Raw genomic sequence first — 17,993 nt, forward strand, 5'->3', positions numbered from 1 at the left:
AAGGAGAAAAGAATTGAGTGTCTCCTGAGCATCGTTTCAAGGAAATCGCAAATGGGATATAGCAATAAGTAAATGGAGTGAAACTACTGGAGAAAACATTAGGTGCTTGTTTCTTCAAAAAGGTTCAGTAGAACAGAGAAGAAGTAGAATGGCAAATGAAGGCTCTTAGCAGCCAAATAAATCAAAATGTGAAAGACTTAGATGCATATTTGAAAACCAAGGATATCTGGTGATTCTGTTGCTTATAAAAATTTAGATGAAGTATCACAATATGAAACAGCTGCCTTTTTAATTGAGGTATTATTGAAGTATTTAAAATTTTTTGCTTCTTAAAAGACTCAAACTTTTATTTGATGAAATTGTGGAATTTTGCTTTCATCTTTTTGGTCAATATATTTTAACTTTAATATGGGAAGTTAGAGGTGGCAGTGGAACACAGGGAAGAGGGAGGTCAAAATAACCTGCTGCTGTTCACTGATTTCTTTCAGCTGGACGGCACGAAGTTGTAGCTATCGGCACAGGTGAATACAATTACAGCCAGTGCATTAAGCCGAACGGGAGAGTGTTGCACGACACCCACGCTGTCGTCACGGCGAGAAGGTCTCTCCTTAGGTAAAGTGCAGATGTGTCTGATGCCTTCAGATATGAACACGTGTATTTACAGATGGGCTTTTACTGATTTTCGAGCCCAGGCTATGTCAGTATCTTACTTTTCCAAGCAATCTATTATTTCTGTGTCACTTGGAAAACTTATCATAGTAACTGCAATGAGTAGTCTGGATTTTAGTGACTTCAGTATCAAGATCTTATGAATCCAGTTTTAAGAGTCCTACAACCCTCTATTTTTTTTTAAAGATAAAAATACCATCTTTATTACTGAATAAAGTAATTGGAGGGTATAGCTTTAGATCTGGACCAAGTAGGCTTGGTAATATTTTACCCCTGAATTAGCCATACTTATCCAAAAACTGATGGGTTTCTATTCATGAAGTCTGTGCAGAGTTTACCATATAACAGTGTAGGTAAAGTGATGTCTATGCTGACAGATCTCAAAGAGAAAGAAAGGGGCTGAGGTGAACATGCCTAGTTTCTTTTCCAAACTCATCTGTCACTCTGCTCCTCACACGGGGCTCGAATAACAGGTAAGGGAGAGAAGCTGGGAAGTCCCTTCCGTGAGAACATGAGAAAATAAGTTCTGCCTCCTGCAGTGGCCTCCAGCTTTCGATTCTCTGACCCCACTGAACATACTCTATAAAACTATTTTCGTGGAAATATATACTCAAAAGTGAGACTAGTATAATGAATGTTATCATTCAGTTGTCGGCAGGCTGATAGCAATACCTAGTTATCAGTAATCTAGTTATCAGCATTTCGTTCTTATTTAATCTGTGTGTCCTCCCTTTTTCATGGTGTTTGCTAGAGTATTTTAAAACAAATTCAGAATACTACTTTATCTGAAAAGCTTAAGTATGTATTCTAATAATAAGGAAATAACCTTATAATATTAACAGGAAAGTTTTGGGGAGAAGTCCATGAAAGTAATGGAATTTATTGTCCTCCCAACGCCGTTGGTGATTATTAAATTATTTGACCTCTGTAAAGGGACCTTTTTGGGGTTTATTTCTTCCCATGCTTGGCACTGTTATATACTGGTGCTTAATTTTTCCTATGTATATTTTTTTCTGAGGATTGGATTTAAATCATGTTTTTTAATAAGCAACATAGTATTTTTCTCTGATTAGTAATCTTTTTTCAAGAGATCTGCTTTAGTTCTTAATAAAGCTTACGATCTTCATTGTATTATTTCTATGCTTCTGTGTTTTTATCTTTAAAACAACTAAGGAACAGGAACAACTGTTGTTTGTTTTAGCAGGAAAGGGGAAATACGGAAGTAAGGCAGAAATGCGACACTTACCTTAGGAGGCTGGGAGTAGGACTGTCTGGGAAAGAAGGGAGGAATCCATAGGGGTGTGGGTCTTTGTGGGATGTGATAGTCGAGGACTCCACTGTGAAATGAGAGTGGAGTGGTCATCAAGACATGGTGCTGTAAGGCAGGTCCAGGGCAGACTGGGCTCTCCTAAGACTTCTCAAGGGACTTAATTCCTCATTGCATAAGGCTGAGATTATTTTAGTAGTTCTTATCAATATCAGAACTTTTGACAGGAATATCATTCATGATACACAGAAATGTGATGCTTATTAAGAGACCATTTTTAGATTTTACGACTTTATGATAAAATTACAACCCTTTTATTTTAGGTACTTTTATAGACAACTTCTACTCTTCTATAGCAAAAATCCTGCTATGATGGAAAAATCAATATTCTGTACAGAACCAGCTTCTAATTTACTCACTCTCAAACAGAATATCAACATTTACCTCTATATGAACCAGTTGCCTAAGGGATCAGCCCAGATTAAGTCACAATTGTAAGTATTATGGAAGTTGTTTTTAGAAGCAGCTGGGTGGCTGCATCAGGTGCTCCCTATCCCTTCAGCAAGCAAATTCATCCCTATCCAGAGTCTTCCTCCAGCCCTGCTGTGTTATTTGTAGACTGCAAGAGGCCACAGATTTTTTTCTCCCTCCCCTCCCCTCGGTTGGATCTATGACTACTACTCACACATTCCATGCACTTCAGCACTTACTTTTCTATGCTTTCGAAAATCTTTCCAGTTTTAAGACTTCATACACTTTAGGAAAAATATGGATTCAGGCACTCTTCACATATTCACACAGGAGTTAAGGAATACAGTTTGTTTTTCTAGTCAACGTGTGGCCAAAACTTCATTATCTGATGAATGGGTAGCCTCATTCAGCATGAAATTTAAATGATTCAGACCAGCACAAAGAGTAAAGTAAAATTCACTTCAAGTCTAATCATCTGGAGATAACCATGGTCAATATTTGTTAAAAATCCTTCCAGTAACACCTTTGAAAAAGAGGGCAATGAGCATTCCTCGAGAGAAATGTCAAGAAAAATAGTTTTAGATTTTATTGTTTTAATATTTTATCAGAGATGAATCTCGAATACAATTTGTCAATTTCCTTTTTTCATTCCTTCATTTTGTATTTTTTAAAGATTTCCATACAGAGAAAAGAAGTAACTCACAAGCTATGGTAGGGAAAGAAATTAGGTTTTCATTTGAGTTTAAGGGACGGTAAGAATGGCAGTAATATAGAATTTATCTTTGTCAGAAGCTATAAAGATGGTTACTTTCTGTTGGATATTAATATTGTGGAACCAAGTCACTCCATTCCTACCTTGCTTTAGGTTTTCATCTATTTCTGTTACTGGAATTAAATGTAAATTAAACCTGTTTAAGAACAGATCTTTGGTACATGTAGATTTTACCTGGTCAACTTTGCTTTTTTAAAAAAGAAAACTTCTCTTCTTTTTCTAGGCGTCTTAATCCACATTCTATATCTGCATTTGAAGCCAATGAAGAACTGAGTCTTCATGTGGCTGTTGAAGGCAAAATTTATCTGACTGTCTACTGTCCTGCAGATGTTGTTAATAGAGTAAGCAGTATGTCCTCAAGTGACAAACTGACAAAATGGGAAGTGCTTGGTGTACAGGGAGCATTGCTGAGTCACTTTATACAGCCAGTTTATATCAGCAACATACTTGTTGGTGAGTGGAATTCCAGTACCTACTGGCTTTTTCACGAGTAAATAACTGTATTTATTTATCAGTATAAGATTAGGTTTTACATACACAACACTGTAAAATGAAAAACCAGATCCACTGTTTTGTTGAGCTTTTCATTTCATGGCATCTTGTAATCACCCTTAGTATAATATGTTTGTCATCTTATCAGGAGGCCAAGAATCAATATTTTAAGTATTGATGAAAATATTGAACTTATAATTTAGTTTGCACAATTTTCAATTTTCCCTTTTTCTTTTGGAAGATGTTTCCTTGAACTTCTCAAATAAAATAGCTTATATTGTTATCCTTGAAATAAGAAAGATATTAAATGCTCTTTTTGTTTTTTCCTATTCTTATGCCTTTTTCATGCATTTGTTTATGATCTTGATTCTTCTGAGTAGGAGGTAACTAGAACACAACATAAATTAGTAAATTACTTCTTTCTTTGGTGAGGGATATTACAGAATGCTATATATATTGTTTTTTAAATTAAATTTAATGGGGTGACATTGGTTAATAAAATTTATAGGTTTCGAGTGTACAATTTTATAATAATATTATGTCTATATTTGAATGATTTTCCAGACATTATATCATTGACAAACAATTTGGGGGCTTGTTTCTATAGTTTTCATAAAGCCTGGGGTATTTCAAAGTGTCAGTCACTCAAGAAAGAATTTAAATACCACAAATATTTGGTTCTTTGCTTTCTGTTAATTTTTGTTAACGATTACATGTGCAGGCTTTAGATCTTCGGTTAATATCTTTGTTTTTAGGTGATGCTATTTCTGTTTTTGTTTTTGTTTTTTGTCTATATATTTTATACCCATTTCTTTAGGAATTGTAGGTAATTTTTTTTTCAGTTGCGTATATATGGAGAATGCTGTGTTTTCTTGCCATTTTTGTTTGGCATGGCTTTAATAAATGGTAAATAGAAAAATGGTTATTACTTGTGTAATTTTCTAAAATTAAGCCTATTTTCTTTGTATAAGAAATACATGCTTCACAATTCAGTAGATTCAAAGGGTTTTCAGTGAGAAAAGTTCCTGCCGTCCTCATGTCCAAAAACCCATTTTACTTTCGTGGTATCCTTCGTTACTGTGCAATTGCTGTTTTTTTCCCCAAATACAGTTTATGCTTTTAGAAGTATGTGCATGTTTTTTATTTTACACAAATGGGATCATACAATTTATACTCTTCTGCATCTTTTTCCATTTAACGATGTATCTTGTAAAGTTTTCTATTTGAGTATATAAATAATTTCCTCATTATTGCTCATAGTTGCTGTATGGTATTTTTTGTTTAAGTGTATCATTTATTTAACCAGCTGTAGGTTGATGGAATCTTAGAATGTTTCTGATCTTTCACAGCTACCAAAATGCTTCAGTGAATGACCTCTTTTACATTGGTTATTCACACATGTAAAAATAGATAAGATGAACTCCTCAAAGAAGAATTGCAGGTCAAAGATGTATGCACTTGCAAGTTTAGAAAATATTGCCAAGTTACCCTCCAGATCTCATTCCCACTAGTGGTATTACATGAAAGTGCCTGTTTATTCCTGCCCTCAAAAGTTTTTTTTTCTTAACTCTACTTCTTGTAGATGATACATTTCTTAGATTTAATTTGGTTACCATGTTTTTTTAGTCAGTTCATATACTCTCTCAGACACTTTAACTTTTAGGAAAGGCTGTTTTTATTCTTTATAAATGTCTATAAATTATCTAAGAAATGCCTTTGGTTACTCTAGAATCACAGCTTTGGCATTTAAGGCTTTTCTTGACTTTCGTCAAGTAAGATATTTTAACTCCATACTATATTCGTTTTTTTTTTTTTAAAGGATAGATATAAATTTAGTTAGTGGTTTGGAACGTAGGCTTAAAAATTAGATCTTATCATTCTGACTGTCATCTCATACCTAGTGATGGGGGGTGGATTGGAGTATACCAAGTAGTAGTCTTTGTAAAATTGCTTCTGCTCTCTTTCTTGTCATCTTTGTGGGACACTCCTAAAATTTAATTATCGGTGTTCTGTCTTGTGTCATCTAAATGATTTTAGTGTTTAAGTTGTTTGTAAATCATGAAAACAACCTCTTAAGCGTAGAGACTGTATGTCAGGGTAGGATGGGGATAGGAGTTTTGAAGTCCAGGAGTATGCATTGTAAAAGGGAACTACCAAGTGATACTGTTACAAATGCTGTGAATGGCTCACTTCGAGACATCCTCATTTAAAATATCAGTACACTAAGAGTGTACTTTGCACAACTAAAAGAATCTTCATAGTTCACTGAACTTTGTTAGTCATCTAGTATAGCTTCTCATTTAGTGTACAAACTCTTTTTATGCCATTCCCAATAGAGGATCATGGTTAACCCTAGTTTTAAAACCATCTAGTAATGCGAAATGTAGGATTTAAGCAATCTATTCCATTAATTTAATAGCTCCAGTTTTTCTAAAAAATTCCTATTTAGAATTGATATTTTCTTCCCCTTAATTCTGTACCAAACTAATTTTTCGATGATAGTAATGACCTTGTCCCTTTTTCTCTGAAGTCTTATGAAATCTTTTGCAGTTCTTTATTTTGATTCTTAGAAACCTAAGTTAATAGATCAATCACAAATGGAGAGTACTTTAAGATTTCATTTAACTTTTCAAAAAAGTTTGCAGAAAAGAATTTTATGCTGTAGATGCTCTCAGTTGTTCATTTTGTCATTTTATGGTAGGATTATTTTTCTTTTTTAAGAAAAAAGTCTTAAGGCTTACATTTAAAAATGCATTTACTATTGAACAGAAAATCAGAGTAATATGGAAAAAATTCACTTTGCTTAGATATTTAAAAATAGTGTAGCTGTATTTATATTAGTTTTCAAGCTTTTAAAGGCATATTTTGCCTTTGGTATCCTATTCAGACAAGATCTTCTGTCTAAATTCTTCAAGAACACGTACCCAGGGGTACTTCCACCCAGGAGTCCTTCTCATGTGCTGATTTGAATTGGACAGTTGGATTGTAGAGAATACTGCATGTCACTTCCCTTCTAGTGAAGGACTCTATTTTAAACATACTTCATGGGCCTTTAAAAAGCACTTGATAACCTTAGAGATTCTGGTATCCATTTTTTTCTCTTTTTTTTTTTTTCAGATCAGTAATACGAGGTTCAAAATCTTCTAAAATACTTACCCTAAATCATTCAGGTTGCTGATTAGCAGAGCCTGGAACTCAGACCCAGTTTTCATAACTTCTCATGCTGATGCTTTTTGTGTTAAACTGAGCTCGGACAGCTTTATTCAAATAGCCAGTGACTAGAATCTCACTGCTGTGCCTGTTAAACTTGACACCTTTGAGGGCACGAACTTTGCCACATTTATCTTGGTCTGGTTTGTGCTAGGAAATCGATAAACATTTCATGAATAAACGCTTCGAGTCACAGTTTTATTTTTGAAAACACTTTTATTTTTCTATTTAATACTAATAATGCTGCCTGGAATACGTGAAAAATAAGTTTTATCTACTTTTCTTTACTCTTGCTGCACTTCAGGTTCACCTGGGAAGCTTTTAAAATAATATGGCATTTGGTGTTACTCTCCTAGCCCCTGGTGATTCTAATGCACATCCGGGATTGATGACAGCTGCTCTCTGACAATGTAATCTTGTACATTCATTTCTTATGGGGTGAAGATTGAGCCACCTGCTATATGCTAGTGCTGTGCACTGTTTCATAACACTCTTGGGGCACCATTCACATAAAATACAGATGAATATTAGGAATACAGAGACAAGATGTTCCTTGCCTTTATGTCTTCCCCTGTCCAGCTATCATTCGTGTTTCACAGGGATGTGATTTGTTTTCTCTAGACGTTCTGTAATATGTGGGTAATGGCGTTAAAAGGTAATGCCTCGGACTAAATGTAATTCTCCAGATGTGGTATGACCAGTGCGTAGTTCTTTAGTAACGTTGTGTTCTGTGATCTAAACTGTATTTTTTTTTAGTGCAGCCTCAGTTTATAGTAGCTGTTTCAGCAGCCATTTCTGTTGACTTATGTTGTACTTATGGTAGACTAAGCTTTGAGATCTCAGCAGGAAAAGCTGTCAGGTCAGGTCTTCTGTAGTCTTTAGATTTACTCTTTAACTTTAACATGAGTTTTATGTTATTATTTCAGATTATTTTGGATGAATCAAATAAAAATTTTCCAATTAAGTGACATAATTTTAGACATACATTTTTTCAGAAACGAGATTTAGCCTTCATATGTAATCAAACTTACACCTTAGATATAGTTAATAATTTAAGATACATATATAGGAAATTGTAAAATTTCTAATAAAACATTAATATGCTCAATTTTTTTCTATTAAATTAGCTTTTATAGCGCCCTGCTAAAACATCTAGGTGAAACAATTTGACGTTTAAGGAGTCTTACACTGAGTTTGACTTGTAGGGTTTTTTCCTTTTTCTAAACGTGTCTTGCTATTTTAGCCAAAACCCATGTCAACATTTTATCACAATATGCCTTAGTTTTGGATGCTACAAAAAAATACTATTAGATTAGGTGGCTTAAACAACAAATATTTATTTCTCACAGTGTTGAAGGATAGAAGTTCAGTATCAAAGGACTGGCAGGTCCAGTGTGTGGTCGGGGCCTACTTACTGGTTCATAGATGACTGTCTTCATACTGTGTCCTGATGTGGTGAAAGGGGTGAGGGTCTCATAAGGGTACCGTAAGTCACATTCGTGGGGGCCCCACCTTCATGACCTGAGTACCTTACAGAGGCCCCACCTCCAAGTAACATCACGTTGGGGATTAGGTTTTAGCATATGAATTTTGTGGGGACATATTTAGTCTGTAGGACAATATGTAATAAATATATAACATTTTCTTTTGAATCCATATCTTCTGTTCATTATAAATACAATGACTATTCCCCAGATCTTATTTCTTCCCAACTTTTTTTTGTGCCCAAGTATATCTTTAACTTAACTAGCCTTCATTTGTTAATGTCTTTTGGTTTGGAACATTCAAAGGAGTGTTTTAAAAAAGGTGTCAGAAGCAACTCATATTCTTTTAATTTCAGTTTCTAGTTCCCAAATAGTTGTAATGAGCGTGAGTAAAGTAGCTATCTCAACAATTCCAATGATATGGACACAAAACTTTGCGAAATATGTCTAGCGGTATAATAAGAATCACTTGTTGTGAGAACCTCTGACCCTCTAAGGCAGAAAGAGATCTGCTTTGGAATTACTAATTTTTAAGTGAGAATGACTGCTCCTTAACTTCTATCTGAAGTTTGATGTAGCCCATTATTTTACATTAATAACCCTAAGTGTTTTTGAGCTCTCTTCTTCAACAGTAATTTTAACTGAGAACTCTAAGCTTTTGGTATTGCCCACAATTTTAACCAGAAATGGTTATTCTATAAAAAACTTTGTGTTGTGAAACTAGAACATTGTGGTACTAGAACAGTTGTAACTTGTGGCCCTTCGATACGGAAAAATAACTTACTTTCACCAAGTTTTTCTCTGCCATATTTATCTGCTGTATTATTTGTTGATTTTATTCTGTAATCCGAGAAATTAAGACAGAATGAGCCAATTCTCCAGCAGAACTCTGTAAAAAGTACCGTGTTTTTTCTGTGTCAGCTCTGGCTCTTTGCTTTTATTCCCTGGGATGTTAACTCAGTATATTCTGCAGAAGACCCTTTTTTGACTAAAAATTCTGTCGTTATATTGTCCTGGTCCTGATGAAGAATACAGAAGAATCTGCTAAGAGAATAGAAGTAGGAAAGGAAAGGTTGCAAGATAAGGGTAAAGAAATGGATGTCAGACTCTTTCCAGTTATTTTTTTTTGGTATGGTCTTTAATGTCGATATGGTGTTTGTTCTATTTTTACTTTCTAGGTGATGGGAATTGCAGTGATACTAGAGGCTTAGAAATCGCTATCAAGCAACGTGTTGATGATGCACTCACTTCAAAACTTCCGATGTTTTATTTGGTCAACAGACCTCAAATTAGTTTAGTACCCTCTGCGTATCTACTTCAGACAGACTTGGAATATAGATCCTTGAGTCTGAATTGGGCACAAGGGGACATTTCTTTGGAGATTGTGGATGGCATCAGTGGGAAGATCACTGAAAGGTTAGCATAACTAATTTATTTTTAAATCACATTACTTAAGTTAAAAAATACATTTAATACAATTTTTTATTCAAACATTTTGATAAAAATGTTTAAAATTATGAAAAACAGTAATAATAGTTGTCATTAATTGGGTGTGACTATGTTTCAGGCATTGTACTAATTAAAAAAATTTTTTTCTGATGAGAAGTTACATAGTGAGTGGTGGAACCAGCATTCAAATTCAATTTGCAGACCTGTGTTTCTCCAGGTGTCCTGACCATTAGCATTAGAATCATGTAGTGTACTTACTTTAAAGATTCACTTTCTCCTACTGAATCTAAATTTATGACTTGAGGGCTCAGGAATCTCTTTTTCACAAGCTCTTCCAAATATTACGCATGTATAGTTAAGTGTGAGAACTATGGTATACTGCCTTCTTAGAAGAACCCTTTATGTTAGGTGGCATTATTGTTCTTTTATAGCTAAAAAATAAATAAATTGTGAGATTCAAGCTAGGTTAAATATCTTGCTTAAAGTCACCTAGTAGTAAGGGACACAGCTGCGATTTTGACGCAGACATTTTATTTCCAAAGCCTTTGTCCTTAACCATGATCACTACGCCTTTTGGACAAGTTCTTTGTGATATTCTTGCCACTGATTATCAAATAAAACTTAAATCTTTCTTTTAGTGTGAACATACATTTATAATGAGGTAATGAATAATGTTAAAAGTTGAAATGCCTATATTTGCTTTCGATGTGAAAGATAGATATAAATTATGACCACATATAAATGTTTTTTGGTACAAACTCAGTCAACCATACTACTGATTGTTTTAGCTAGAGTGAATTACGTTCTTTATGCTTTGAATCAGCATAAAGTAGTATATCACTGCTAATAAACTACATTTATACAAACAAAATAGGTCTTCTATCAAACGCATTAAAAACCTGTTTGCTGAAAACATAAAATTGTAGCATAACAAAGATGAAATTAATAATGCATAACAAGTTTAACTCATTTATTATGGTTAAATTCTTGCCAGGTGATTACAAACACAAAGAAAGCAGATGTGATCTAAATATTAGACAAAGTGTAATTCAATCCCAAAGCATTACATAAGGCAAAAGACACTTTAGCAATACAAAGTTAATTCATAAGGGAGACAGAACAGTCATGAATATCTATGAAGTAAATATCATAATATCAACATATATAAAGCAGAAATTATGGAAGAGAAGAGGAAAAGTAGAAACTCATTACTAGTTGAGACAATAATTTAACCTCTTTCCATTCATGGTAGATCAAGTAGATAAAACAACAGGCAAGGATATAGCACTTTTAAATAACATGGTAGATTTTAAAATATCTTCACCATAAAAATATAAAATTCACCTACTTTTATGAACCTATAGAAGACTGACAAAAAATTGGCCATATGTTAGACCACAAAGCAAATCTCGAATTCTAAGAAGTAGAAGCAATATAGATAATATCTGATTGCGATGTAATAAAACTATAAAAGACAAAATCGCAATACTAGAAACTTCTGTCACTGGCAAAAGTTCTCTTTTGCCTCAAAGAGGAAATATAAAATGAAACTGAGGGATAATGAGAAAACGGATATTAAAAGCATTACATATCAGAAATTGTAAGATATACAGCTAAAGTAAAGCTGAATGGAAAAGCCAATACTTTAAATGCCGATGTAAACAAATAGTGGAAATAAGTAGAATGAAATTAATAAAACTAGAATTGTAAATTAGAGCTAGAGAATGGAAAAAGTTAGAATCATAAAAAGATGATTTTGTGAAAAATATCACCCACTAATCTCATATAAAAATGCAAGTAATTATTCAGGAACAGAGAAAATTAAAAGAATCATAAGAAACTTTTTTTGTTCAGCCATGTAAATAGTATTTGAAAACCTGGATTGAAATACATAAATTTCTAGGAAAAAAACATTTTTAAAACTGGTATAGAGAAGGAAAAAAATCTCAACAGACTATTTTCATGAGAAAGTTATCAAGAAGGTGCCCTAACTCCTCAAACACCATTCCGAGGTGGTTCAGAGGAATTTTATAAACCTTTAAATAACAGAAATCTCCAATGCTATCTTAAAAGATGGAAAACATTCCAATGCTCTTATGAAACAAGTCAGTCATTGATACTGAAACATGATAGGAGATTCCTGCTCCTCCTGCCAAAGTTACAGACCAAGCTCACTTTTATATCCAAGTGAAGTTGTTAAACAGAATATAGGAAGCAGGATCTAGCAGTACATTAAATTAATATATTTTACACAATAATATCAATTGGTGTTTTATCGGGGAATGTGAGAGTAGTAACATAATAGAAATAATACCAAATTAGAAACTCATTAATATTATTTGTCAAATTAATTGATCTAGGGGAAAATACCATATATCCATCTCTATAAATTCTAGGAAGGCATATAATACAACTCAAAATATTCTAGATAAAGCTACTATTTTGCTTCAAACAATAGAAATAAAGCTTCTATTTTGCTTCAAACAATAGAAATAAAAAAGGAATAGGTATTTTTGTAAAAGTTAAAATGTATTAGTCCAAAAGTATCATAATTGATGATGAAATCTCAGAGGCATTTGCATTAAAATCCAGAACAAACATGATTGTTTACTGTTATTGCTGTTATTTATCATTTTACTTAATGCATTTGGACAAGAGAAAGGAAAAGAAGATATAAAATATTTGAAAGGAGGAGGTAAAATTACTATAATTGCATATGGTATCATTTTATATTTGAAAAGTCCAAAAGAATTATCTGAAAAATGATCTCAACAAAAGTATCATGGTGGAAAATTACTATATAGAAATCAATAGATTTCATACACAGGAGTGGATATTAACTGTTGCTGCATAAACTAGCTGAAAACTTCATGACTGAATGTAACAACCATTTATTACTGCTCACAAGTCCTTAGGTCAACTGAGCTGATTCGGGTGGGCTCCCCCATGTGTCTGGGGTTAACTTCAGGTTACTGGCAGGTCTTAGAGGGACAGCTGGGTTCTGGCATGTGTTCTGTCCCCTTCTGGTAGATGAGTTGCAGCTGGCTCACACAGCTGAGGAAACACTCCCAAGAGAATGAGGACACAAACCCTCCTGAGGCCCAGGCTCAGAACTAGCACATGGTCTCTTCTGTTTGCCAAAACAAGTCACAAAGCCCAAATTCAAGGGGAGAGGACTCAAACACAGTTTATTGATGGGAGAATATGAAAAATCATGTTTTAAAGAATGTGGAGACAGGGAAGAATGAAGGATTTGGGCAGTTTTTGTAATCTATCACAAGAGCAACCAATGAGAAGATAAAGCGTTACAAAGGGAAAAGAGTCACAAAGCAAAAACGTTCATGATCTGTGGACCCACTTTTATTAAAAACATAGAAACAGTATTTACCTACATGTACCTACATGGATACATATATACAGGGGATCGTGAGGTGAGTGTGTAGATTTTACTTTTTATAGTGAGTTAAGATTTACATGCAGTGGAACGCACTATACAGTTTCATGAATTTTGATATATGTATTGTGCACACCTGTATAGCCATCACACCAGTCAAAATGCAGGACATTTTTCTCATCCCAGAAAATATTTCTGTGCCCTCTTCTAGTCAGTCCCTGGTATAACCACTGTTTTAACTTGGATCACCATAGATTAATTTTGCTTCAAACAATAGAAATGTTCCAAATATCCAGCTTCTGCTTCATTTGCAGTGCAACATTATATTAACTTAAACTGTAATTTCATTAAAGAAATTAGCTTCAGAAAGTAATTAAATATTCAGAATATTTTTATGTGAAAAATTTCCACTATATGCATTGCACATAATTGAGATAAATATCTATAGATTCTATGTTGATTTTTATCTCTACAGTTGTCAGCATACATCATTGAATAATGAGTAGTGACTTTCATTCTTTTCTCTTAGTTCCCCGTTTAAAAGTGGTGTGTCAATGGCAAGTCGGCTTTGTAAAGCTGCAATGTTAAGTCGATTTAACCTGCTTGCCAGTGAAGCTAAGAAGGATGATGTACTTGAAGCTAGTACATACCATGCAGCTAAGGTAAGTCATTTAAGGAATAATGTTAATCATGGACATGTAATTTAAAACGGTGTGGTTTTTCTGATGATGACACATAGTGAAAGTTGGTTGAATAGTTCTCGAATATAAGATATTGGCATGTAGTGGTAAAACTAATTTTTAAATGAACATGCTGGAAATTGACTATGTGAATGAGTTTTGCCACTTAAAGTGGCCACATCAATATGGTGTGTCCTTTGACAGTGTTGTACAAACCCTACGGTCAAACTCAGAGAGACAAAGCAGTAATACAATGTGTCCTATATACGATATTAACTGTGGTAACAATAGAGGTCAATTATTCTAAAATAATATAGTAGCTATCCAAATAAGTTGATTTTCCTCTATGGAAGTTGTGAAACAGCTTTAATTTCAGCATGTGGTTGGGCCTGAGTAGGTAATATAGATAGCATTTTTTCTCTCTTAAAAAAAACTTACTCTTGTTTTAGTATTACATATGAAATCTGTGTTTAAGTTGAAAATTTCACAATTTTAAAGTACAGAGGAAAACTATTACTTGTAATCCCATCTATTCAAATATAATACTCTTAGTCTTATAATGTAGGCATGTTATTTGTTTCTTGTCATGTACATATATAGTGTGTGCATATATTTTAAAATATTAAGATCATAGTGGGTAATTATCTTTTTAATCTGCTTTTTTCACTCAATATGGCATGAGCCATGTTCTCATAATATGATTTATTCATGTTATCAAGTTATTAAACATACATAACTTGTTTCTGATAACGTCGTTTCAGTTTCAGTAATGATACAGTATTATGTGAAAGTCTCTTATTTTCACCAATATCTTAATGCTCGAATTGTATAATCCCAATCTGTAACACAATATTAACTACAGGTTTGTATGTACATACATATTTTTAAATATAAAAGTTTATCTAGATAGCTTCTGGGTTTGACGGCATAAAGAGGTTGCAAATCATCTCTGTAAAAACAAGTATAAAACTAGGAAAAATAGTCAAAAGAGAATCTTTTCACACCTTTGCAAATTGAGTAAAAGTAGCTGTGGAAAAACTGCTAGAACTTTGGATAAGAATGGAAGCCTGTGGCACCTTTGCCAGAGGCTATTCCTGTCCTCTCCTCTTCCTCTGCTGCTTTGAATGGCAAGAACTGTAGTTTTACTGGTGAGGAGGCTACCAAAAGTAGTAGATTTGCTACTAGAGAGGGAGACTTGATTTGGGGTAATGCGTGACCAAATTTAGTGGCTTTGTCAGCCAAAAGTGCCAAACCTGGTAGGAAACAAATGGGAAAAATCAGTAACTTTGCTGGCCCACAGCTGCAGTCCTGGTTGGGGAAAGTGGTGGACCAATTAGTAACTTGTGTCGATTTTGGAAATGGAAGAGCCATGGAAGGGCTGAGATTAAACTCTCCTTATATTCCTGGCCTACTGAGAAACTGCACTCATGTGCAGGTAGACCCCAGAGGACCCAATGAAGAATAAAACTGAAAGATAACTGGCTGCAACATTAAATATACCCCCACCCCTGCCACACACAGACAGGATCGGAAGAAAGTGGAAGCCATTTAGGTTTAAGATGTTTGAGTACAATGTCTGCTGAAATCATTCGCTTATTACTAAGCTGTGCAGATACAAGGGCACCATTAGGAAGCCAGGCTAAGACAAAAATAAGAATGAAAAAATGGAAGAGACAACGGCAGCTGTACACCATAGAAAAACAGATCTCACAATTTAAGCAAGCTAAATTAAAACAAACAACCAACTTAAGAGCAATAAAACAATCCACAGAGTTTTTACAGTATATGATCTAAAAATGGATATGTAAAAAACAGGAAAGTGAAGCCTTAACAGTCAATAGAAACTCATTCTGAATGGGTCCAAATGTTGAATACTATTTATTTTCCGGGTCCCATGTTCCAAAAAATGTATTTTTAAAAAGACTAGAAGGCAGCAAAGAGGGAGCAGAGTGACGAAAGACGTGGGACCTGGAAAATAGTGAATTGGCAGACGTAAACTTAATATATCAATAATAACAGTCAATTTGAGTAGTTTAAATGCTCTAGAAAAAAAAGGAGAGGATTGTCTGATTGGGTTAAAAAGCAAGACCCAGCTATATGCTGTCTGTAAGAGACAAATTCAAACACAAACAGATTGAAAGTGAAAGGATGAAAAAAAGACATACTATGCAAACAATAGCAATAAGAGAGCTGGGGTGTTTGTATTAATATCAAACAAATATACGTTAAGATGAGAAATATTACTAGAGACAAAGAGCAACATAGTGAAAAGGTAGTAACATATAACAATTACATGTGGATATGGATGTTAATAGAAATCATTATACGTTTGGACATTGACCTCTGAATAACCCATGAGTTAAAGAAGAAATTATGAGGGAAATTAAGAAATATCTTGAAGTGAGTAAAAATGAAAATACAGTATATTTAAATTTATGGAATATAGCCAAAAAAGTGCTTACAGAGAAATTTTTAGCTTTAAATGCTTAAAGAAATCTTGAGATCGGCTATTTGCGCTTTCACCTCAAGATGTTTGAAGAAGTGCAAATCAAAATAAAAGAGGAAGGAGAAAATAATATAGAATAGAATGGAACTCAATGAAATGGATAACAGAAGAATCAATGAAATCAAAAATGAGTTCTTTGAAAAAAGTAAACAATCGATAATCCGTTAGACTAACAGAAAAAAATAGATAATACAAATGATCAAAATCTGAAATGAAAGAAGTGTCATCACTACAGATACCAAAGAGCTAAAATAATTACAAGGAAACATCATAAACAACTTTTTTTTAACAAATTAGACAAGTTAGATGAAACACATTCCTAGAGAGACAAATTACAAAACCTGACTAAGTAGAATATCCAAATTGAACTAAAGAAATCAAATTATTAAATAAAATTCTCTCTCTGAAGTAAAGCAGGTAATAGCTTCGTTGGTGAATTATATCAAACATGAGCAAAAAATAATACAAATCATATAAAAATCTTTCATAAATTAGAGGAGGAGAAAACATTTCATAGCTCATATAACCCTGATACCAAAAATATCACAAGAAATGAGAACTGTAAATGAATATCTCTCAGGAGCATAAATGCAAAAACTCTTAAGATATTGACAAACCAAATCCAGCAACACGTAAAAGAGATTATACACCTTGTCCATGGAGGTTTGTTCCAGGAATGTGAGGTTGATTTAACAACAGAAAATTATTTGATGGAATACATTATATGAATAGATTCAAGTTCCCTATCTACATACTTATCTCAAAAGGTGTGCAAAATGCATTTGACAAAATCTAGTACCTATTCCCAATAAAAACACTGAACAAATAAGAAGTAAAAGTGAACTTCCTCAACCTGATAAGGGGCATCAGCTAAAAACCTACTGTTGCCACCACACTGAATGGTGGAAGGCTGAATACTTTGCCCCCTCCCTACCAAGATTGGTGAAGAAAACAAGAATGTCGTATCTCACCATGTCTGTTCAATTTGGTTCATGTCAAGGCAAGAAAGTGAAATAAAAGGCATCTTAGACTGGAAAGGAAAAAGAAAAAACTGTCCTTATTTCTAAATGATGTAACCTTGTTATGTAAAATATCCTGTGAAAAGCAAACAGCTATGTCATATGTGAACTGAGCACACAGTATGACAGCAGTAAAGAAACATAAATTATGTACTTGGAACGAACTCTACAAAATTAAAATTGGGAAAGCAGTGTCACAATAGCATAAGAAAAATACTTAGGAATAGATTTAACAAAAGAAGTGCAAGACTTATACACCGAAAATGATGAAACATTGCTGAGAGAAATTTAAGAGGACCTAAATAAAATGGAGAGATGTACCATTTCATGGATTGAAAAGCTCAATATTATTAGGATGTCACTTCTGTCTAAATCTATGGATTCAATGCAAACTCTATAAAAAAATGCAGCCAGCTTTCGTGTAGGAATTAAAAGCTAATTCTAAAATTGACACTCATGGGATATAAAACCAAAAGTAACAAACACAGAGACTCATAGACACGGACAGTGCATTAGTGTTACCAGAGGGAAGTGGGTAAAAGGTGTCAAATAGTTGGTGATGGAAGGAAAATTAACCTTG

General features: G+C 33.8%; 1 protein-coding gene across 2 annotated transcripts in view; it reads left to right on the plus strand.

Annotated features, from left to right (window-relative positions):
- ADAD1 (adenosine deaminase domain containing 1) overlaps window positions 1-17,993 on the plus strand; it is a 61,514-nt gene that overhangs the window by 13,663 nt on the left and 29,858 nt on the right. For both annotated transcript variants that reach the window (XM_016135500.2, XM_016135501.2), the window contains 5 exons: window positions 489-612; window positions 2,260-2,430; window positions 3,403-3,632; window positions 9,544-9,781; window positions 13,738-13,870. In XM_016135500.2, coding sequence (XP_015990986.1) covers window positions 489-612; window positions 2,260-2,430; window positions 3,403-3,632; window positions 9,544-9,781; window positions 13,738-13,870 — 896 coding nt within the window. The remainder of the gene's footprint in view (window positions 1-488; window positions 613-2,259; window positions 2,431-3,402; window positions 3,633-9,543; window positions 9,782-13,737; window positions 13,871-17,993) is intronic.

Source organism: Rousettus aegyptiacus, unplaced genomic scaffold (assembly GCF_014176215.1).
Source record: "Rousettus aegyptiacus isolate mRouAeg1 unplaced genomic scaffold, mRouAeg1.p scaffold_m13_p_16, whole genome shotgun sequence".
Taxonomy (NCBI): domain Eukaryota; kingdom Metazoa; phylum Chordata; class Mammalia; order Chiroptera; family Pteropodidae; genus Rousettus; species Rousettus aegyptiacus.